This window comes from Acomys minous, assembly GCF_964271855.1.
Source record: "Acomys minous genome assembly, chromosome: 14".
Classification (NCBI taxonomy): Eukaryota; Metazoa; Chordata; class Mammalia; order Rodentia; family Muridae; genus Acomys; species Acomys minous.
Window position 1 is genome coordinate 55,522,366 of NC_140496.1, and position 16,448 is coordinate 55,538,813.

A 16,448-nucleotide genomic window follows, 5' to 3' on the forward strand; every position below is an offset into this window, starting at 1 on the left:
CCTCAGTTCATCTCATAAGGTCATTAGACACTCAAATATATAAGTTCCCTCTGCCTCCTTGAATCAGCAAGGACACAGGTGAGACATCCATACATCTTTGAAAAGATGCATAAAAATCACCTGCTTTTGCTTCAGGCGGTTCACCAGGGATGGTCTCTCTGGACACTTCCAGAACCTATCCTCTGATTCCCACTTTGGGTCCTGCTGGTGCATTCTCTGGTCCTCTGCTTCCATTAGTGGCTAATATTCTCAGGGCTTGGGCTATGGTGAGGCGATTGGCTCAATCTACAGGCAGTGCTACACTGGGTGTCAAGAGATTCCTTTTTTTATTCCATTTCTACTCACTTTTTGATTTCATTGTTTAATTTCTTTGTCTGTCTTTAGTGATTTTGAAGGAGCTACATGATCCTTATGGAAATTGCAAAAAAAAATTAAAGAAAAACAAAAGTAATGTTTAAATGTCACTATGTATGTAACACATTAAAACTGCTTTTAATTTTTCTTCAGCTTTGCTTATGTGAATCCTATAAGTCACACTGAGCAGATGATCTCTATGTTGCTTTTACTTTTATATTTGTGTGTGAGCACGTGTGTGTGAGAGAGAACACGTGTGTGTGTGTGTGTGTGTGTGTACACCATGGCACACATGTGGAGAATGGCAAACAACCTGTAGGAGTTGGCTCCCTCCTGTCACCATAAGTTCCAAAAATAGAGCTCGGGCCATCAGGCTGAGCAGCAAATGCCTCTGCTACCTCTAAGCCACCCTCGTCCACAAGCCTGGCTTTTATTTCCATGCTACTAAAATAAAGGGCTGTAAGGGGAGTTAGAGAGGTGGCTCAGCGATCAAGAATACTTGCTGTTCCTTCAGAGGACCCCAATTCCTTTCCCAATACTCCCCAATCATCTGTAACTCCAGTTCCAGGGGATCAGACACCCTCTTCTGGTCTCCACAAATACTAGGCACATGTGTGGTACACAGTCATTCATGCAGACGGAACCCCCATAGACAGGAAATAAAAGCTTTAAAAAAAATAATGCTGTAAAGAATGCTGTTTCACAGGAGAGTGGGGAAGGGGAGGAAGCAAGTGGGAAGAGAAAGGGGATGTTTAAGGAAAATTATAGGTTATACTGAAATTACAAAGAATAAATATGGAGTCTGCCATCTCCACCTGGCTCGATAAAGTACTAAGACAAAGCTTATAGCATTCTAAGGGATTACAAAACTTACCAAAGCTTATGGATTGTTAAGGTACTAGAGCTTCTGGAATAGTGCCGAGAACATGACTTTCGGTTTGTTCTCAGTGTAGGATCCACAGAGCGGGGAGTAAAGAGCAGACATCCTGCGTGATATGGGGGAGCCAAGGAACTGAAGTCAGCCATGAGGGGGATGTGGGCCTTATGGGTGTCAGGGACATCATCAGGAATAGGGATGAGGCACAGGGGGTGCCAGTATTTGCAGGATACTCAGGAAAATCCAGTGAAAGAACCGTGATGGGAGAACCCTAAAGCAAAGGCCTGCATTGAGCCACGTTACAGTATCCTCATCCTTCACTGCCACATATAGAACACTAAAGAAGTGCACATCATAGCACAAACGCACACACATCTTTAACAGTCACATCCAACTTGAACGTACAATGGTGCCAGGCTTTGCTCACCTGCTGTGCCCATTTATAATGAGACAATACCTAACAGATGCATCGGCCTTTTCAGAAAATGTTATCTGGTGAATTCTTAATTGAAGATCTACTGAAGACTTAGGCACAAATAACTAGTCCATTGTCCAAACAGATTAGATCATGGAAAATACCAAATAAACCAACAAAGTGTCCAAAGTATCACAGAACAGGCAGAACTGGCTGCAGAAAACACCAAGAACTTACTTCCAAAAATAATTCCCAAAGAAGGCAGTGACGAAGCTAACCACAGGAGGATAAACAGTTACCCCAGCAAAGGCAAGGCTAGGTGTGTGGGTGGGAACACCCGGCATATAAAGGCCCACACATAGTAATTTTAGATCAGGGTATATGAAGTGGCAATCATTGTATAACCAGCTCTCTAGGGCTGCTGGCAAGGTTGTTCCCATGAGGCCAATAACTTGGAAATGTGCAAGCAAAGCACAGAAGGCTCCTTTGAAACAAACTCAGGTTAAGTTTTACATGTTGTAACTCAGTGCACACAAATGCACGTTTCTTTCTGCTATAAAACGTACGATGACCTAGCTGAAAAGCAGTAGGTAAAGGATGGTGCACCGACGTCCACCAGCAAATATAACATTTTCTTTTTCCTTGCATAGGCAACCTAACATGCACTATGTATAATTTTGCTGTAACCCAAATCTGCTTCTCTTTTCTCATAACCACATGCTATGTTGAAAACCATTTTAGTACACAATACTGCTAGAGATTAAGAGCCACAATAAAGCATTTCCCCAAAGAAGAGGACAAGTAGGAACGCTGCCACTCATTTACCTAGAGATGTCCCACTTTATTTTGATGCACCTCAGTTTGCGTTCTCTCTCTCTCTCTCTCTCTCTCTCTCTCTCTCTCTCTCTCTCTCTCTCTCTCTCTCTCTCTCTCTGTGTGTGTGTGTGTGTGTGTGTGTGCGTGCACGCGTGTGTCTGTCTGTCTCTCTGTCTCTGTCTGTCTTCTCTGTTTCTCTCTGTGTGTCTCTGTCTCTCTGTCTGACTCTGTCTGTCTGTCTATCTGTCTCTGCCACATGGGGCTTCATGTCCTGAGAAGACATTTAAGCTATAACATATCCCTCTGATATGTGCAAACACAACTCACAGTAATAGCCAGTGTATTTTCAAAAACTGGAAATGTTTAATCTTGCTATGCTGCTTCTGAACATCAATTGTTTTTTAAAAAAAATCCTATGGGAGAAGATGCTTTCAGCATGCAGATATTTACTGAATATTTATAGTAGTAGAAAGTGGAAAACTGCAAGGATGAAATGTAGCCAACTCCCGCTCCCAGGGCAAAAGCAGCTTTCCAAGTCTTCCACTCCCAGCCTGGGTAGCTGAAAGAAACAGAACAAGCACTCTACATTTAGAGTGGGAAGTGACCAGGCAATCCTACAAGATGTGTTCTTCCACATGGTGAACACAACTCATAGGGTAACAAACAGAAGAGGAGCAGATGATGAGACGGGTTAACAGAAAGGTATCAGACTACTGGAGTGCTACGAAGATGCACTGTGGTTATTATTGTAAAGTTCATTATAAATAGTCTATGAACAAAACTGATTTGGCTATGAAGGCTCAGGAAAAAAAAACGTTTGTCTTGCTGATCAGGGAACTCAGAGGATGCTAGGAGGCAGATGGAAAACATGGCCCCATGCGCCTGAGTGCTTTAAAATAGGATTGGATGGAGCCACCTCGGGTCATCATGACATCTCTTTTTATTTTGGACTTTTATTCTAACTTTAAATGTTACTTGAATTTTTGCCCAAGACAACTTGTGAAATGTCCCGAGCAGAGATGGGAATGTTATTTATAAGACAGACGGATTTTCATGTAGGTGGTGTCGTAAGACGTCCATTGAATGGTACCACAACCATGGTGAGCTATCGGCATGGAGAGGATGCTGAGGTAAAATGCAGCCCCCTCCTGCAGACAGAGCAAGACCAACCTTCCTAGTCTTCTGTACTCAGCCTTAGCAGCTGAAAGAAGTGGGTGAGCACCCTATACTGACTTGGTTTGTGAGAATAAAAGGTGAGAGCAGTGACTGAGACAAAGCCCCCAAGCCACAGCCAAGTATAGAACACAGTTGCCAAGGCAGAGATTTTCCCTTCTCAAAACACAGAAAATTAATTCCTAGCGCTGATGAATATTCAACAGGAATCCACTGTCTAAAGACATCTCAGTAATGGAGTTAAGAAAGCAAGTGTTTTCCTAATACAAAATGCTACACGCAAAAGGACCAGTCAAATAAGACAGTGGCATCACTTAAGTGCCATGCATGCTAATTTTTGAACAGTAGAAAAATCACATAACCTCCTTGGCCTCAGCAGCTACATCTGTGAAATGGGGCAAAGTGCCATCTCCGGCTCTGACTATTCATTTGTCAGCAGGGCTCTCTAGTAGCTCACATGAATCCAAACAGGCTGAGAGTTGGCAAATAATAGAATAATTGCAAATTGCAAATAATTGCAATGGGATCTGATGAACATCTCATCTTACTTTAAGTTTTGCTTTTGACTATGTGGCAAAGAAGAAGTAAAATCAAATCCTGAAATGGGACCATTGATTTTCTTGCATGTTACTTCCCTTCTCCAGATTTTCAGAGCCTTAGAAAGTAGATAACAGTAATGCTTGCATTTTATTAAATATAATCTCAGGGTAAGTGAAACAACAACAGACAAATATGCTTTTCTTTCCTATGCTTCCGTCTTAAAGGCTGCGCTTGACTGGGGAAGATTTTCTTTCTTTTAGCGGTTTGTTCAGGCAACTTGTGTAAGAGTCACATATGACGTGCCCCGCTTACTCAGAGTTCCCATATGCCACAAGCAAGAACATTTCCACCCGAAAAGGGAAGAGGATTATTAATGGATTTTTCAGGATTCACCAGTGTGCAGACTGAACAGTGACATTCCTCCTAATCACCAGAGCTTGAGACTGTGCCACTTTACACAGCAGTAGGGGCTTCAGGGACATGACTGTGAGAGAAGGGATGAACTTGCTGTGTTTGGCTTGCCCCAGAGTAGTCACAAGGGTCCCTGTAAGATGGACACAGGGGCGTTTGAATGACAGAAAGAGATGTGGTGGTGGAAACAGCAACTACAGTGATGCTGGGTCAGTGCTCTGGGCCAGGGATGCTGAGGGTCTCCAAGTGCTGGAAAAGGCAAGGAAGGGTTGCTGCCGTAGAGCTCCAGGAGGGACGCAGACCTGATGACACCTTGAATTTACTTTCAAAGGCTGATTTTTAGACTTTTGACCCTCAGTGCTGCACATTGGGAAACAGGAAACTAATACAGAAAGGCCTCTGGGTCAAACGCCCACAATCTCTAAAGTGGTGAGTTTCCGGTCCACATAAGAGGACACTAAATATTCAGAACAACAGCCTTTCTGCCGTTAGATGCAGCACATGAGGGAACTTAACCTCACAATCTAATTCCCCATAATCTCCCATGAACTGCTCCTTCAGCAGCTCTTAACTGTCCAGTCACATCAGTCTGACCAGAGAGCAAACCAGTGTGTCGGACGGCAAGTGCATGGGAAGTTTGCTATTGGAGAACTGACCATGTTCTCCATATGTGTTTGTACAAAGAGGCTGGCAATTGTCAGGTAGAAAGCCATGGTAGGAGAGGTGGTGTGCGTGGGCTGCAGAGTGGCAGGCGATGCTCGGCTATAAGTGTGGGTCCAACTGAGAACTTAAATTCCTTACACCCTGATCCTTTGTGGATAGATTGAGCAAGATAAACAGCACGAGGAAGCTGGGTTTGGTGGCACACACCTGCACTCCTGGCACTGGGTTTGGTGGCACACACCTGCACTCCTGGCACTGGGTTTGACAGCACACACCTGCACTCCTGGCATTGGGTTTGACAGCACACACCTGCACTCCTGGCATTGGGTTTGACGGCACACACCTGCACTCCTAGCATTGGGTTTGACGGCACACACCTGCACTCCTGGCACTGGGTTTGGCGGCACACACCTGCACTCCTGGCATTGGGTTTGGCAGCACACACCTGCACTCCTGGCACTGGGTTTGGCGGCACACACCTGCACTCCTGGCACTGGGTTTGGCAGCACACACCTGTACTCCTAGCACTTTGGAGGTGAAGGCAAGAGGATAAGACATTGGGGGCCAGCTAGGCTTCATGAAACACATTTCAAAACACAAAACAGAAGAGTGCGGGGGTCGTGTGAAACACCTTTTGGGCAGGGTACCTTCCAGGACTTTCCGGACTGAAATCTGGAGCTAGAATCACAGACTTAAACATATCTATACATTTCAAAGAAGCCAGCATAACTACTCCTTTTCAAAACCAACTCACCTGCAAGACAAGACAACTCAAATAAAGCAATAGAAACAAACAAACAAACAAACAACAACAACAACAACAACAACACTCAGGCTTGGGAGCCAGATCATGTGCAGCTTCATTTCTTCCTTAGTTGTGTGTGTCACGCTGGACTAATGAGTCAGTCTCTCTTAAGTGCACTTCCCTTGTTCTAGAAGCTGTCCATGACATAAGTTATGATTAAGAGAAATCACAGATGCAAAGAACCAGCACCCATGGGAAGCTTAGTAAGTGTTAGCCATCACGGCTCTCCCTCTCAGCATCCATGAGGCTGTGCTCTTCCAGGGAACTCCCACAGCGACTGTCCTGGTTTGCTTCTGTCTCCATGAAAAACACCATAACCAAAGGCAACATGGGGAGAGCAGGGCTTAGTTTACTTTACAGGTAAAGTATCATTGAGAGAAGCCACGGCAGGATCTTAAAGCAAAATACAATGGAGACGCACAGTCAATTGGTTTGCTCCCTCTGATTTGCTCAGTTGCCTTTCTTCATTTCTCTTTCTTTCTTCCTTCCTTCCTTCCTTCCTTCCTTCCTTCCTTTCTTTCTTTTTTAATTTCAAGACATGGTTTCTCTATGTAGCCTTGGCTGTCCTGAACTCACTTTGTAGACCAGGCTGGCCTTGAACTCACAGAGATCTGCTTGCCTCTACCTCCCCGAGTGCTGGGACTCCAGGCATGTGCCACCACTCAGAGCTTCAGTTGGCTTTCTCATGTAGCCCAGGAACATCTGCCTAGGGATGGCACTGCCAGTGGTGGGCTGGGCCTTCCCACAGAGATTAACAATGAAAAAACTGCCTCCCAGATGTGGTCACAGGCCAGTCTGATCAAGATAAATTTTTAGTGGAGGCTCCTTCTTCCCAGGTGACTCTAGGTTTGTGTCAAGTTGGCAGCTGGAGCTAACTGTGACCATAGCCAATGCATATCTGCCTTCCCTTCACTTTATTAAAATTATAAATGATGGGGGAGGAGGTGGGACAGGGCCACCATAAGTTCACGGCCAGCCTTGATCACATAGTAGGAATCTATGATAAACAAACAAACAAACAAAAATTATGAAGCCCCCAAAGGCAGAGCCAGTCCCATCCATTGCTCTGTGTTTAGCACCTAGCATAGCACGTGGCTGCTTGGGCGTCTTTTTCTCAATAGATGCTCATACACTGATCTGACTTGTGAGCTATGGATCTGCATCACCAGCCAACATCTGCAACTCCATAGTTCTTTCCAACTATGGCCCATTGGCTGGGAAAATAAATCGAGTCACAATCAGCATTGCCTTTCTAAAGAAATAACGAAGAGAACATCTGAGTATAAAAACCTATGGTAAGGTTAAGTATAGCCACATGAAGTTTTAAAAATATATTTGGTTGCATTGTAAATGCATTTCATAGCACGGGTTTAGGCTTATAACAGTGTGACTGTGCATTTTGCCAACAATCGGAATTTTCTAACGACTTACTGTCAGCCATTCTGATATGTATGTGGTAGCAACGTGGCGCTCGGTTCTACTGTGCCTTTCCCTGATGACCAGTGATGTGAAGCACATCTTGCCACGCCCCCTCTGCACGGCTTGTTTAGAAGCCTCACTTATAGCCAGCTATGAGACAGCCTGGTGGTATTCTTAAAGCTGAACATGGATTTCCTGTTTCCTGATGATCCCACTTCTACCTCTTTACCCAGTAGAAACACGCACATGCATGCACAGGTGGCATATGCAAAATGTTTGTGCAAGACCATCTCAGCAGCCACAAGCCGGTTGATATTGCCCAAATCAACAGACATATTACCACACAATAGACTCTTAGTCAGAAGTAAGACTAGATCAACTACAACCGCTCGAAAAAATGTTGAAGAGTCCCCAAGGAGCAAGAGTGTAAAAAAGAAGCTGGATGCAAGCTCATCATGCCTATTTCTATCTACATGAAGTTTAAAACTAGGTGAAATTAATCTATGGCGCTAAACTCAGGGTACCTGTAACCTGGGAGTCGTAAGTAGGACCAAGTTCATGAGTTGAGGATGCTGGTTGATCTGAGTGATCACCACAGTTTGTGTCTTGTGAGATCTGGACACAGTTACTTTCTCTCTCTCTCTCTCTCTCTCTCTCTCTCTCTCTCTCTCTCTCTCTCTGTGTGTGTGTGAATTTATGTGTGTATATGTGCATACTTGTGTGTGTGAATGCACATGTATGTGTATGTCAGAAGAAAATTTCAGGGTTCACACCTCAGATGCTGTACACACACACACACACACACACACACACACACACACACACACACACTCACATACACACACACACACACACACACTTTGAGACAGGTTCTGGGGAGAGAACTCGGGAGGTAAATGCTATCTTTATTGACTGAGTTATGTCCCCAGCTCCACAATTCCTATTCTTTTAAGGTGTGAAGAAGACTGAAAGACGGCAACAGTCCCTGACACACTCACTCTCCGCCCCCACCCCCTGCCCACCATGCACTCATCCCGACTTTGCTTGGAAACAGTCAGGGTCAGCAATCTCAGTAGCCCAGGGGTGAGCTGGTGCTTCCTGTCATACCTTGCCTCTCGGGAACTTGCTGCGCCCATCAGTTGTTCTCTCCTTTTAGGAGATACTAAACTCATCTAATCCCCTCAGATCTTTGAATAGTGCTGGCATGCCCTCTCCTCTCCAGACTTAAGAGCTCCAGATCCCTTGGCCAACCCCAAAGCATGGCTTTGAACCCCACCCTGTCTAAAAAAAAAAATCATGCGAATCCCTAAACAGAGCACAGTTCTGTAGCAGAAGAGAAGAAAAGTAGGATTGACCCTTGACCCTTTGCACGGAGAAAGACCTTTTGCTCCATCAAGGTACCCTGTGTGCAATCCACGCTTTCTTCAACAAGCAACCGAAAACCCCCATTTTTTGCATAATTACTGTTGAACCTCAATTTACTTTCCGTGTTTGTAGGCTGCCTCAAGAATCAGAACAGTCACTTGGCCACACCAATTCCCCAAAGCTGAATTCCAGTGATGAAGAGCGTCTATCCCGGATACAGTCTTCTCACACCCAGAGACCCCCGCCCCCGGGGAATGAAATCTTTATCTCAATATAAGGTTTATAATCTTTGTCATTCTACTGAAGGAGCTCTATTTTAAAACACTATTTAACATGGTGGGATAGAGCATGGAGAAAACAGAATCCCGCCGCCATCTCCACAGCCTGACCTACCCCAGACGCGCCTTGGCCTCAGCCTGGGCAGTGGAGGGTGCTCAGAGCCTTTCCCTCCCCACTCCCACCGTGAGCTCAGAGCCAAGGCACAGGACATGTGCGTTACTGGCCTCTGTGGGTGGCTGGCGTGTGGCTAGGGCAGGGTGAGGTTGAGGTGGAAAACGTGGCAGGGTGGGAACACGCTAAAAGTACAGGAAACTAAAGGTATCCCTGGGGGAAATCTACCAGAGTCTCTCCAGTCTTTTGGGGGAAAAGCCTCTCAAACCAGGAAAAGACAGGCAGACACAGGACTACAGAAAAACTTCCAGGCTACCCCGGAGCGGTTTTGACGTCAGGAGTAGGTGGAAAGGAGAGTCACCGAGCGAGCGCGAGCGAGTGACGTGCCAGAGAGCAGAGCGCGTGCTAGAGGTTGGGAGAGGTGGGCTGGGAACTAGAAAGGCGACCCGACAGAAAACGGAAGCGCTCAGAGGCCTCTAGCGGTGAGAGGCGGCCCTGGGGAGGGAAAAGGGCAGAGACCCCAAGTCTACAGGCGGCGAGAGAGAAACCGCTCCCTACCTGGCCCAAGTCTGCTCCATGATCCAGGCGCTCTCTTCGTTCTCAGGGCGCCGCTCACCCGGGGGTGGCCGCAGCCCGGGAAGATACCAAGCCTTGCCCAGGAGTCTCCAGCGCAAAAAGCCTGAGTCTCTTCCTCCTCCCCAGCTCCACTTGGCACCGGCTCCCGGAGAAGAAACGAGGACTGCTCTCAGCTTTTTGGATAGAAAGCGAGAGCGCAGATCCGCGCGGCCGCACCCTCAGCTAACGGTGCGCCGGATACAAGGCAGGGACTGTTCTCGGGAGGTAGCCGGACGCTGCTGCTGCCGCCGAGCCCAGGCAGCCGGCGCACACTCTCCCAGGCTGAGACGCGACTGGCTGGCACGAGCTGATCCGCACCAGCTGAGCTGTCAACCGCGAGTGAGCAGAGGCGGGGCTCCCGGCAGCCCAGGACCCGCCCAGGTGACACGCCGCGGCAAACACACACCCCCTCAGGCCTCCACCTCCTCCCTTGCAGGCTAGGAAGAACAGTGCCAGCAGAAGTGGCCTTCAGTGATCCTCATCATACCCTCTGTCCCTCACTCATCCCAATAAGCGGCTTTAGGAAAAAACCAAAAACCACCCAGCTGCTGGGGAGCAATTTGGAGAGGCGGTCCTCCCTTGAGCCTGCGTCACCCACCCACAGGTAACCCTGGAGCCAGTGATGGAGTCTAAGAAGTATTCCAGCCAACTGAATGCCAGTGTGCCTACGAGAACGTCTGAGGGCACCAAGTGATTCTCTGAGATGAGCCCTGTTAGTTTCACCATTAAGTTACAAACAAAAACTTCCTCAGAATGCAGCCCTCCTAGGCAAACCTTCCAGTCTTACTAGCTGTCCGTCTCAATCAAACCCTGGTTGTATACTATTCTGACTCTTTCCTTTTTAGTTCCCACAGCAACCAGGCTAAAACAAAAGCTCCAAGGAGATAGAGGGTTCCTGAACATCCCACAATGCTTTAAACGCATTAAGAGACTTAAGAGCGGCACCCAGGGCGTGGACTCTCCACCGTGGCTGGTCTGAGATCACAGCGAAAAGCCTTTCCTTCCAACAAGGGGCCTGCCCCGACCCTGTGCATCTACTTATGTACCAAAGTTTAAACAAGACAGACATGCTGTAATTAGAGGGCTTCTTTGAGCTCTGAAATAAACCTTTTTATTAAGTCACATGATCACTGTTATCGTTAGCTTTACCGCTGACCTTTTAGTTTCAAAAAGCTTTATAAGTGCCTGTATTCTGCGATGTCAATTTAGGTAGATTTGTTTGCAAATGGCACAGTTAAAAACAAGAAGGCTCGATTCAGCCTGGGCTCTGATAAGGCCAGTGGCGTGGCCCAGACCAGTCTGTGTTCTCCAAATTTCCAAAGATACACCAACAAGGCTTCTTCAGAAGGAGGAATGCCTGAGTGCTGGTGGAACTGCAAAAAGGCTGTAAGGTGGCAGGAAGTTGTCAACTGCCTCAGTTTCTTGGGTTAGTTCTAATCGCTAATAGGAAACCCGAGGTGGGGGGCCAGGTGCAGGGTAGCGAAAACTATACTATTCTTGAGATTAGACCCCTTTCCCCCTCCTTAATGTTCAATTAAAATGTTACCAGGATGGGACACAACTAAGGTCCAGTTCAACACTAGGCAAAAGCCACAAGCCACCTGTCACGAAAAGAATCCACTGTTGCCTTGGGGGAGGGGCGGGGAGCTCAGGTTTCCATCCCTCATACCAAAGTTGATGCTATATTTAGTTGTGTCTGAAATCAAATTATGGGCTGCTGAGTTGTGGAGAGAGAGACTGTCTGCAGTCAGCCATGCTTCAGAAAAGATAGAAGCTAGCTAGGTAAAGCGCGCCCTCCCAGAAGCGAGGCTGGAAACCCGCTTGTTCGGTTTTGAAATAACTCTTTTGTTAAAAAGTTTATAACATATTTATTTCAGACTGTTCAGAAATTACAGAAAACTATGGAGCAGATAATATAATTCTTAATATCTAGTGATAATCGATGTGTAAAGCTTATGGAATCTCTTCCCCATCTTTTATAAATGGATTATTTAGTGCAAACATGGGCTTACTTAAACACACCCGAGTGTTATTTGTGAGGATAGACTTTTCTGAAGTCTAAAAACTTTCATCTATTTCTAATTTCTTCTTAGACTTCTAAAGAAAAATACTTGTCTAAATATCACAAATGTAGCACAAATGCTTATGTGTCTCCCTTTTTCTTGTCATGTTTGGCACATATTTATATAGCTATATTTGCACCTTACACCCGTATACTTCTCCCCTTTCCACTTGCCATGTGTCTGTGTTTTCAGGCAGTGCTCATCTCTGTCTGCCACTGATTACACAATGTTTTATTATGGCTTTCAGCAGTATTCTAGCCTGCTGAATAATATTATTATGTTGATTAACTATGCCATTTCTAATATTAGTGCCAAATAATATTTAGTGAGAATTTTTTCTGCCTCTATTCTTTCATTGTGCCGTGGTTTGAATGTACGGACCCCTCTGAAATCCTTATGTTGGAACGTAAAGAGTGGTCCTAAGAAGTAAGGGCTTCAGGGGCTAATTAGGTCGTTTATACTCTCAGGAATGGGATTGGTGTTCTTAGAAAAAGAGCTTGAAGGAAGTGCCCTGGTCGCTTTTGTCCTTCTGTTTTTCTTCCTGTGTCAGGATATAGCCTTTGTCCCATAGGAAAGATGTAGCAACAAGGAGCCATATTGACATCAAAGAGCAAGCCTTCACCACACAGTGATCTGCTTTCACCTTTACTTTAGACTTAATCAGTCTCCGGATCTGTGAAAAACACATTTCTATTACTTATACATAACACAGCCCAAGGTGTTTTGTTATAGCAACAGGAACAGACTGAGAAAAGTTTGGTTTTTTTTTTTCCGAGATAACTAAATCATTATATTGTTAGAGGTAAAATGATCCCAATTTTGTCATCTCATATGTAGCTTCAGTATCAGTAAGAGTTATCATTAATTTTATTATATAATAGAGAAATATTAGTTATGAAAAATATTAGGTATCTGTTACTACTTGTATATAATCTAATGTCATCTCACTTTCCTTTGCATTTATTATAATACTAATTAATAAGTTCCTATGTCATATGCTTACTTGGGAAGCATTACCCAGTCTGAGTGGAATCCCTCTGTGGTGAGTCCCTTCCTGCTAGAACAGTGCAGCCTAGCACAGACGCCCAGGGCTCTGATGTGAGCAGACTTTCCTTTCCCACTGTGAGTGAAGGGTAGGTGGCTTGGGCGTGGGTTATCGTTCCACAGACCCATACAGAAGACCAGACAGAATCTGCCTGAGGAGCATCCATCTTGTGGCCATGTGTGGCTGAGCAAGAGAGCTGAGGGACACTCATGATGCCCCTCAGGTCTTTGCTCAGAACCGCCACACTGTCCCTTCTACCATATTCCAAAACATAAGTCAGATGGTTGAGTCCAAAATCTTTAGAGGAAAAACCCACATGGTCTATACACAGCGTGCAAGGAGCCGAGGGCGAGTATTTGTGTGACAGTGATATATCTTGTCAGTCTCTATATGTGGTGTTCCCACAGTTTTTGTCCATTTCTTCCCTCAGAGATGCAGGCTAGCTTTTACCATTCCTCACTCCCATTCAAAATTAGCTGTGGCACTTAGTAAATGAAACATCACTTGCTCTGGCCTTTAAAATATGAGAGGCAGGCACCACTTCTAAGTAGAATGTACATACTAAGAGTCAGACACAGTTAACCTTCGCTGTTTTCTGTGGTTGTATTGATACTGAGAGAGCGATGTGTGCCGAGCCAAGGTCGGCACCAACCAAGGTCTCCGAGGGACCATAATGACCAGACGCATTCTGTTGACTGAAGTCAAAATAAGGTAAAAACACATCACACAAATTAAGTTCCTGGGGGATTGGGGTTGACTCTGCGGTTAAGAGCAGAGGATCCAAGTTCAATTCCTAGCACCCAAAAGGCACTTTCAGAACAGTCAGTAACTAGTCCTGGGGAATCCAACACCCTTTCCTGCCCTCTAGGGGTGCACATAGTGCACATACAAGTGTGTAAAGGCACTCCTGTGTGTCGCTCACATGTGTAAAGTAACAAGAGAAGTAGCTCTAAAATGTTCTAAATTAATTTTAAAAAATCTTTAAATCACTGAGGTTTGGGGACTTGTTTCTGGAGCCAAGCCTGGCCTGTTCTGATACTTCATGGCACTCCCATTGTGAGCTGCTTTTCTCAGCATTGCACACAGTTCTTATAATGAATCTGCTCCAAGGTGTCTGCACTAGAGCAGGGTAAACTGAACTGATGATGTCAGTCAATTCAACCAGGTGCGTTGTTTTTTCCTGAGTGCATAGTGCTCAGCTTGGCTCTTCATAGGTCGGCTAGGTCAGTGGGTTGTGCATCTGCCGATGTTTCCAGGAGCCTAGCGATGCCTTCTCCCTTCAGTGCCCTTAAAGCCTCCCATTCTTCCCTCCAGCTCAACTGTGTGTGAAGGGGACTCATGACCCTGAAGTGGGGGACTGTGTGGCTTAAGTACAATAAGGAGAATATTCATGTCTAACGTCATATCAGATTTTCTTCTAAACTATACGTTTAGGCAAGAATTTCAGAAATGCTAACAGGTATCTTCTCCAACCTCACGCTAACAGGCTTTTAGAATCTGCAACTTTTTGTTTCATTTTGTTTTTGAAGATAGGTCTCCCTTAATGGCTTCCAATTCCCTATGTATAAGCATGTGCTGCTATGCCCAGGCTTGAGCTATTCAATTTTTGAAGACTTTTAGAGACAGTATAAAGAGTCAGACTTGTTAGATTTAAGAAACAAAACTGTTTCTCATCTTTCCAGGCAGTGAAAGCTTTCAAAATACGAAGTGGTTCCAAGGCAAAAAATAAATAAATAAATAAAATCTAGGATGCGCTTATTAAAGCCATGGGGAAGGCCTCCAAAAATATGTAAGGAAGGGCCTCATGTGCTCTCCCGTTTAAACAAGCAGTCTGTGAGAGCTTAAGGGTGTGCCTTTCCACCACACAAAGACCTTTCTCAAAACCTGGTGAGTCCATTTTCCTCTTACCAGATGTAGAGGCAGACTAACTGAGTGAAAAAAGAAGATTTTTGGAAAGAAGCGAGGGTGTGGCTTTTGCCCAGTGGAGAGAATTATAAACTGATTGATAAGGCACCCTTTCAGCTCTTCAGGGACCAGCGTCAGCATAGACTAAAAGGGATGAAGACAGTACAGGAATAAAGAGATGCTTTCTTTGTTAGTCCCTAAACACCACAGTATGCCAACTGTTTACACAGTGTACACATATATCATCTGTGTTATACTTTGGGTCTAGAGTGTCTCCTACCAGGGCTGGAGTGATGGCTGTCCTGCAGACGATCAGCTTTGAGTCCCAGCATCCACATGGCAAGTCATGATGCCCTGTAACTCTAGGACCGGCATATCTGGCACCCTCTCTTGGTCTCCACGACACCAGGCACATGAGGCACAGACACACACAGGAAAACGCCCCATATGTATATAACAAACAATTTTAGGAAAGAAATAATAACAGCATAAAAGTCTGTGCCTACTCCAAAGACACAACGTTTTAGCCCTAACCTAAAATTCTGACAAAGCTAGTTGAATCTGTGAACATGAAACCTGCGTGCACAGAGGGAGACATATGTATGAACTTTCACATGGTAAAAGCTCTTCTAGCAGAGTTCATCAGTTCAAGGCTGATATGCATCTCCTTAGCCCCAAGAAGGACCTGACTGTGGCCTGTGTGGATGTGCATGGTGGCCAAGTAATGCGGAGAGAAATGGTTGGCTCTGCAGGAATGGAAGGCTGAACAGCAGGTGAAGGGGCAGCTGCCTCCCAGAACAACAGAGCTCAAGGCCAGGAGCAGTTAAGAAAATGAAAAACATCCTTGGGTATTAAAAAGAGAGAGGCTGTCGGAAGGGCCCTACTGTTTAAGGTTGTAGTCCACCCAGTCCGGATAGCCATTCTGAGCTCGCTGTTAGGCACAGGACTCCCTCTCCCCAGCAGGGCCTCCGGCTCTCTGCCTGACCTCATCTGGAGAGTGTCTTTAGACACAGATGCCCCTGACCACATTTGATATGTGGCCTTTGACACAGCTCCCTGCTAGCTCACCCCTCCCTGCGCCTCTAGGATAATTAGGTACTGTGTTCCTGTTCATACCACATGCAAATCAAGCATCATTAAAGTGCCTAATTCCAACCAATCATGTACACCTACACTGGAAGCCCCGCCCACTCCCCAAGGACTATATATATAGTCTTTGTTCTCCCTTAGTAAAGTTGAACTAGCTCCCTGAAGTGGTTTCTGGAGTGCTCAGTCTCTGATGTACTCAAGGCCTTCCAAGCCCTGTGCCTCGCCTTCTGCTCCTCCTGCCTTCGTGGGCTGGTGGCCAACAGTCCCCTAGGAAGAGGAGAACCACAGGGGCCTTTTTAAGGGACTTTTGTCTTAAAGGAAGCAGTGGCAGTTCAGGAGTAGCTAATATTGGAGGGACTAAGTTATTCCTACCAGCTGACACAACACAAGAAGAAATTTAGCTACCTGAGTCCATTCAGTTCAACACAAGCCCAACCAAAGCAGAGCATGTGCTACACACTGGGTGTGTGATTGAAAGCTGGTGTGCAAAGCCACACGCATTC

At 45.7% G+C, this 16,448-nt stretch overlaps 1 protein-coding gene across 3 annotated transcripts in view; it reads right to left on the reverse strand.

Annotated features, from left to right (window-relative positions):
* PDE4DIP (phosphodiesterase 4D interacting protein) overlaps positions 1-16,448 on the reverse strand; it is a 204,117-nt gene that overhangs the window by 166,617 nt on the left and 21,052 nt on the right. The window contains exon 1 of one of the 3 annotated variants that reach the window (XM_084756800.1): positions 9,787-10,175. The exons of the other annotated variants lie outside the window; for them this stretch is intronic. Coding sequence (XP_084612926.1) covers positions 9,787-9,806 — 20 coding nt within the window. The 5' untranslated portion in view covers positions 9,807-10,175. Of the gene's footprint in view, positions 1-9,786; positions 10,176-16,448 lie in introns of those variants that run through there. 3 annotated transcript variants of the gene reach the window in all.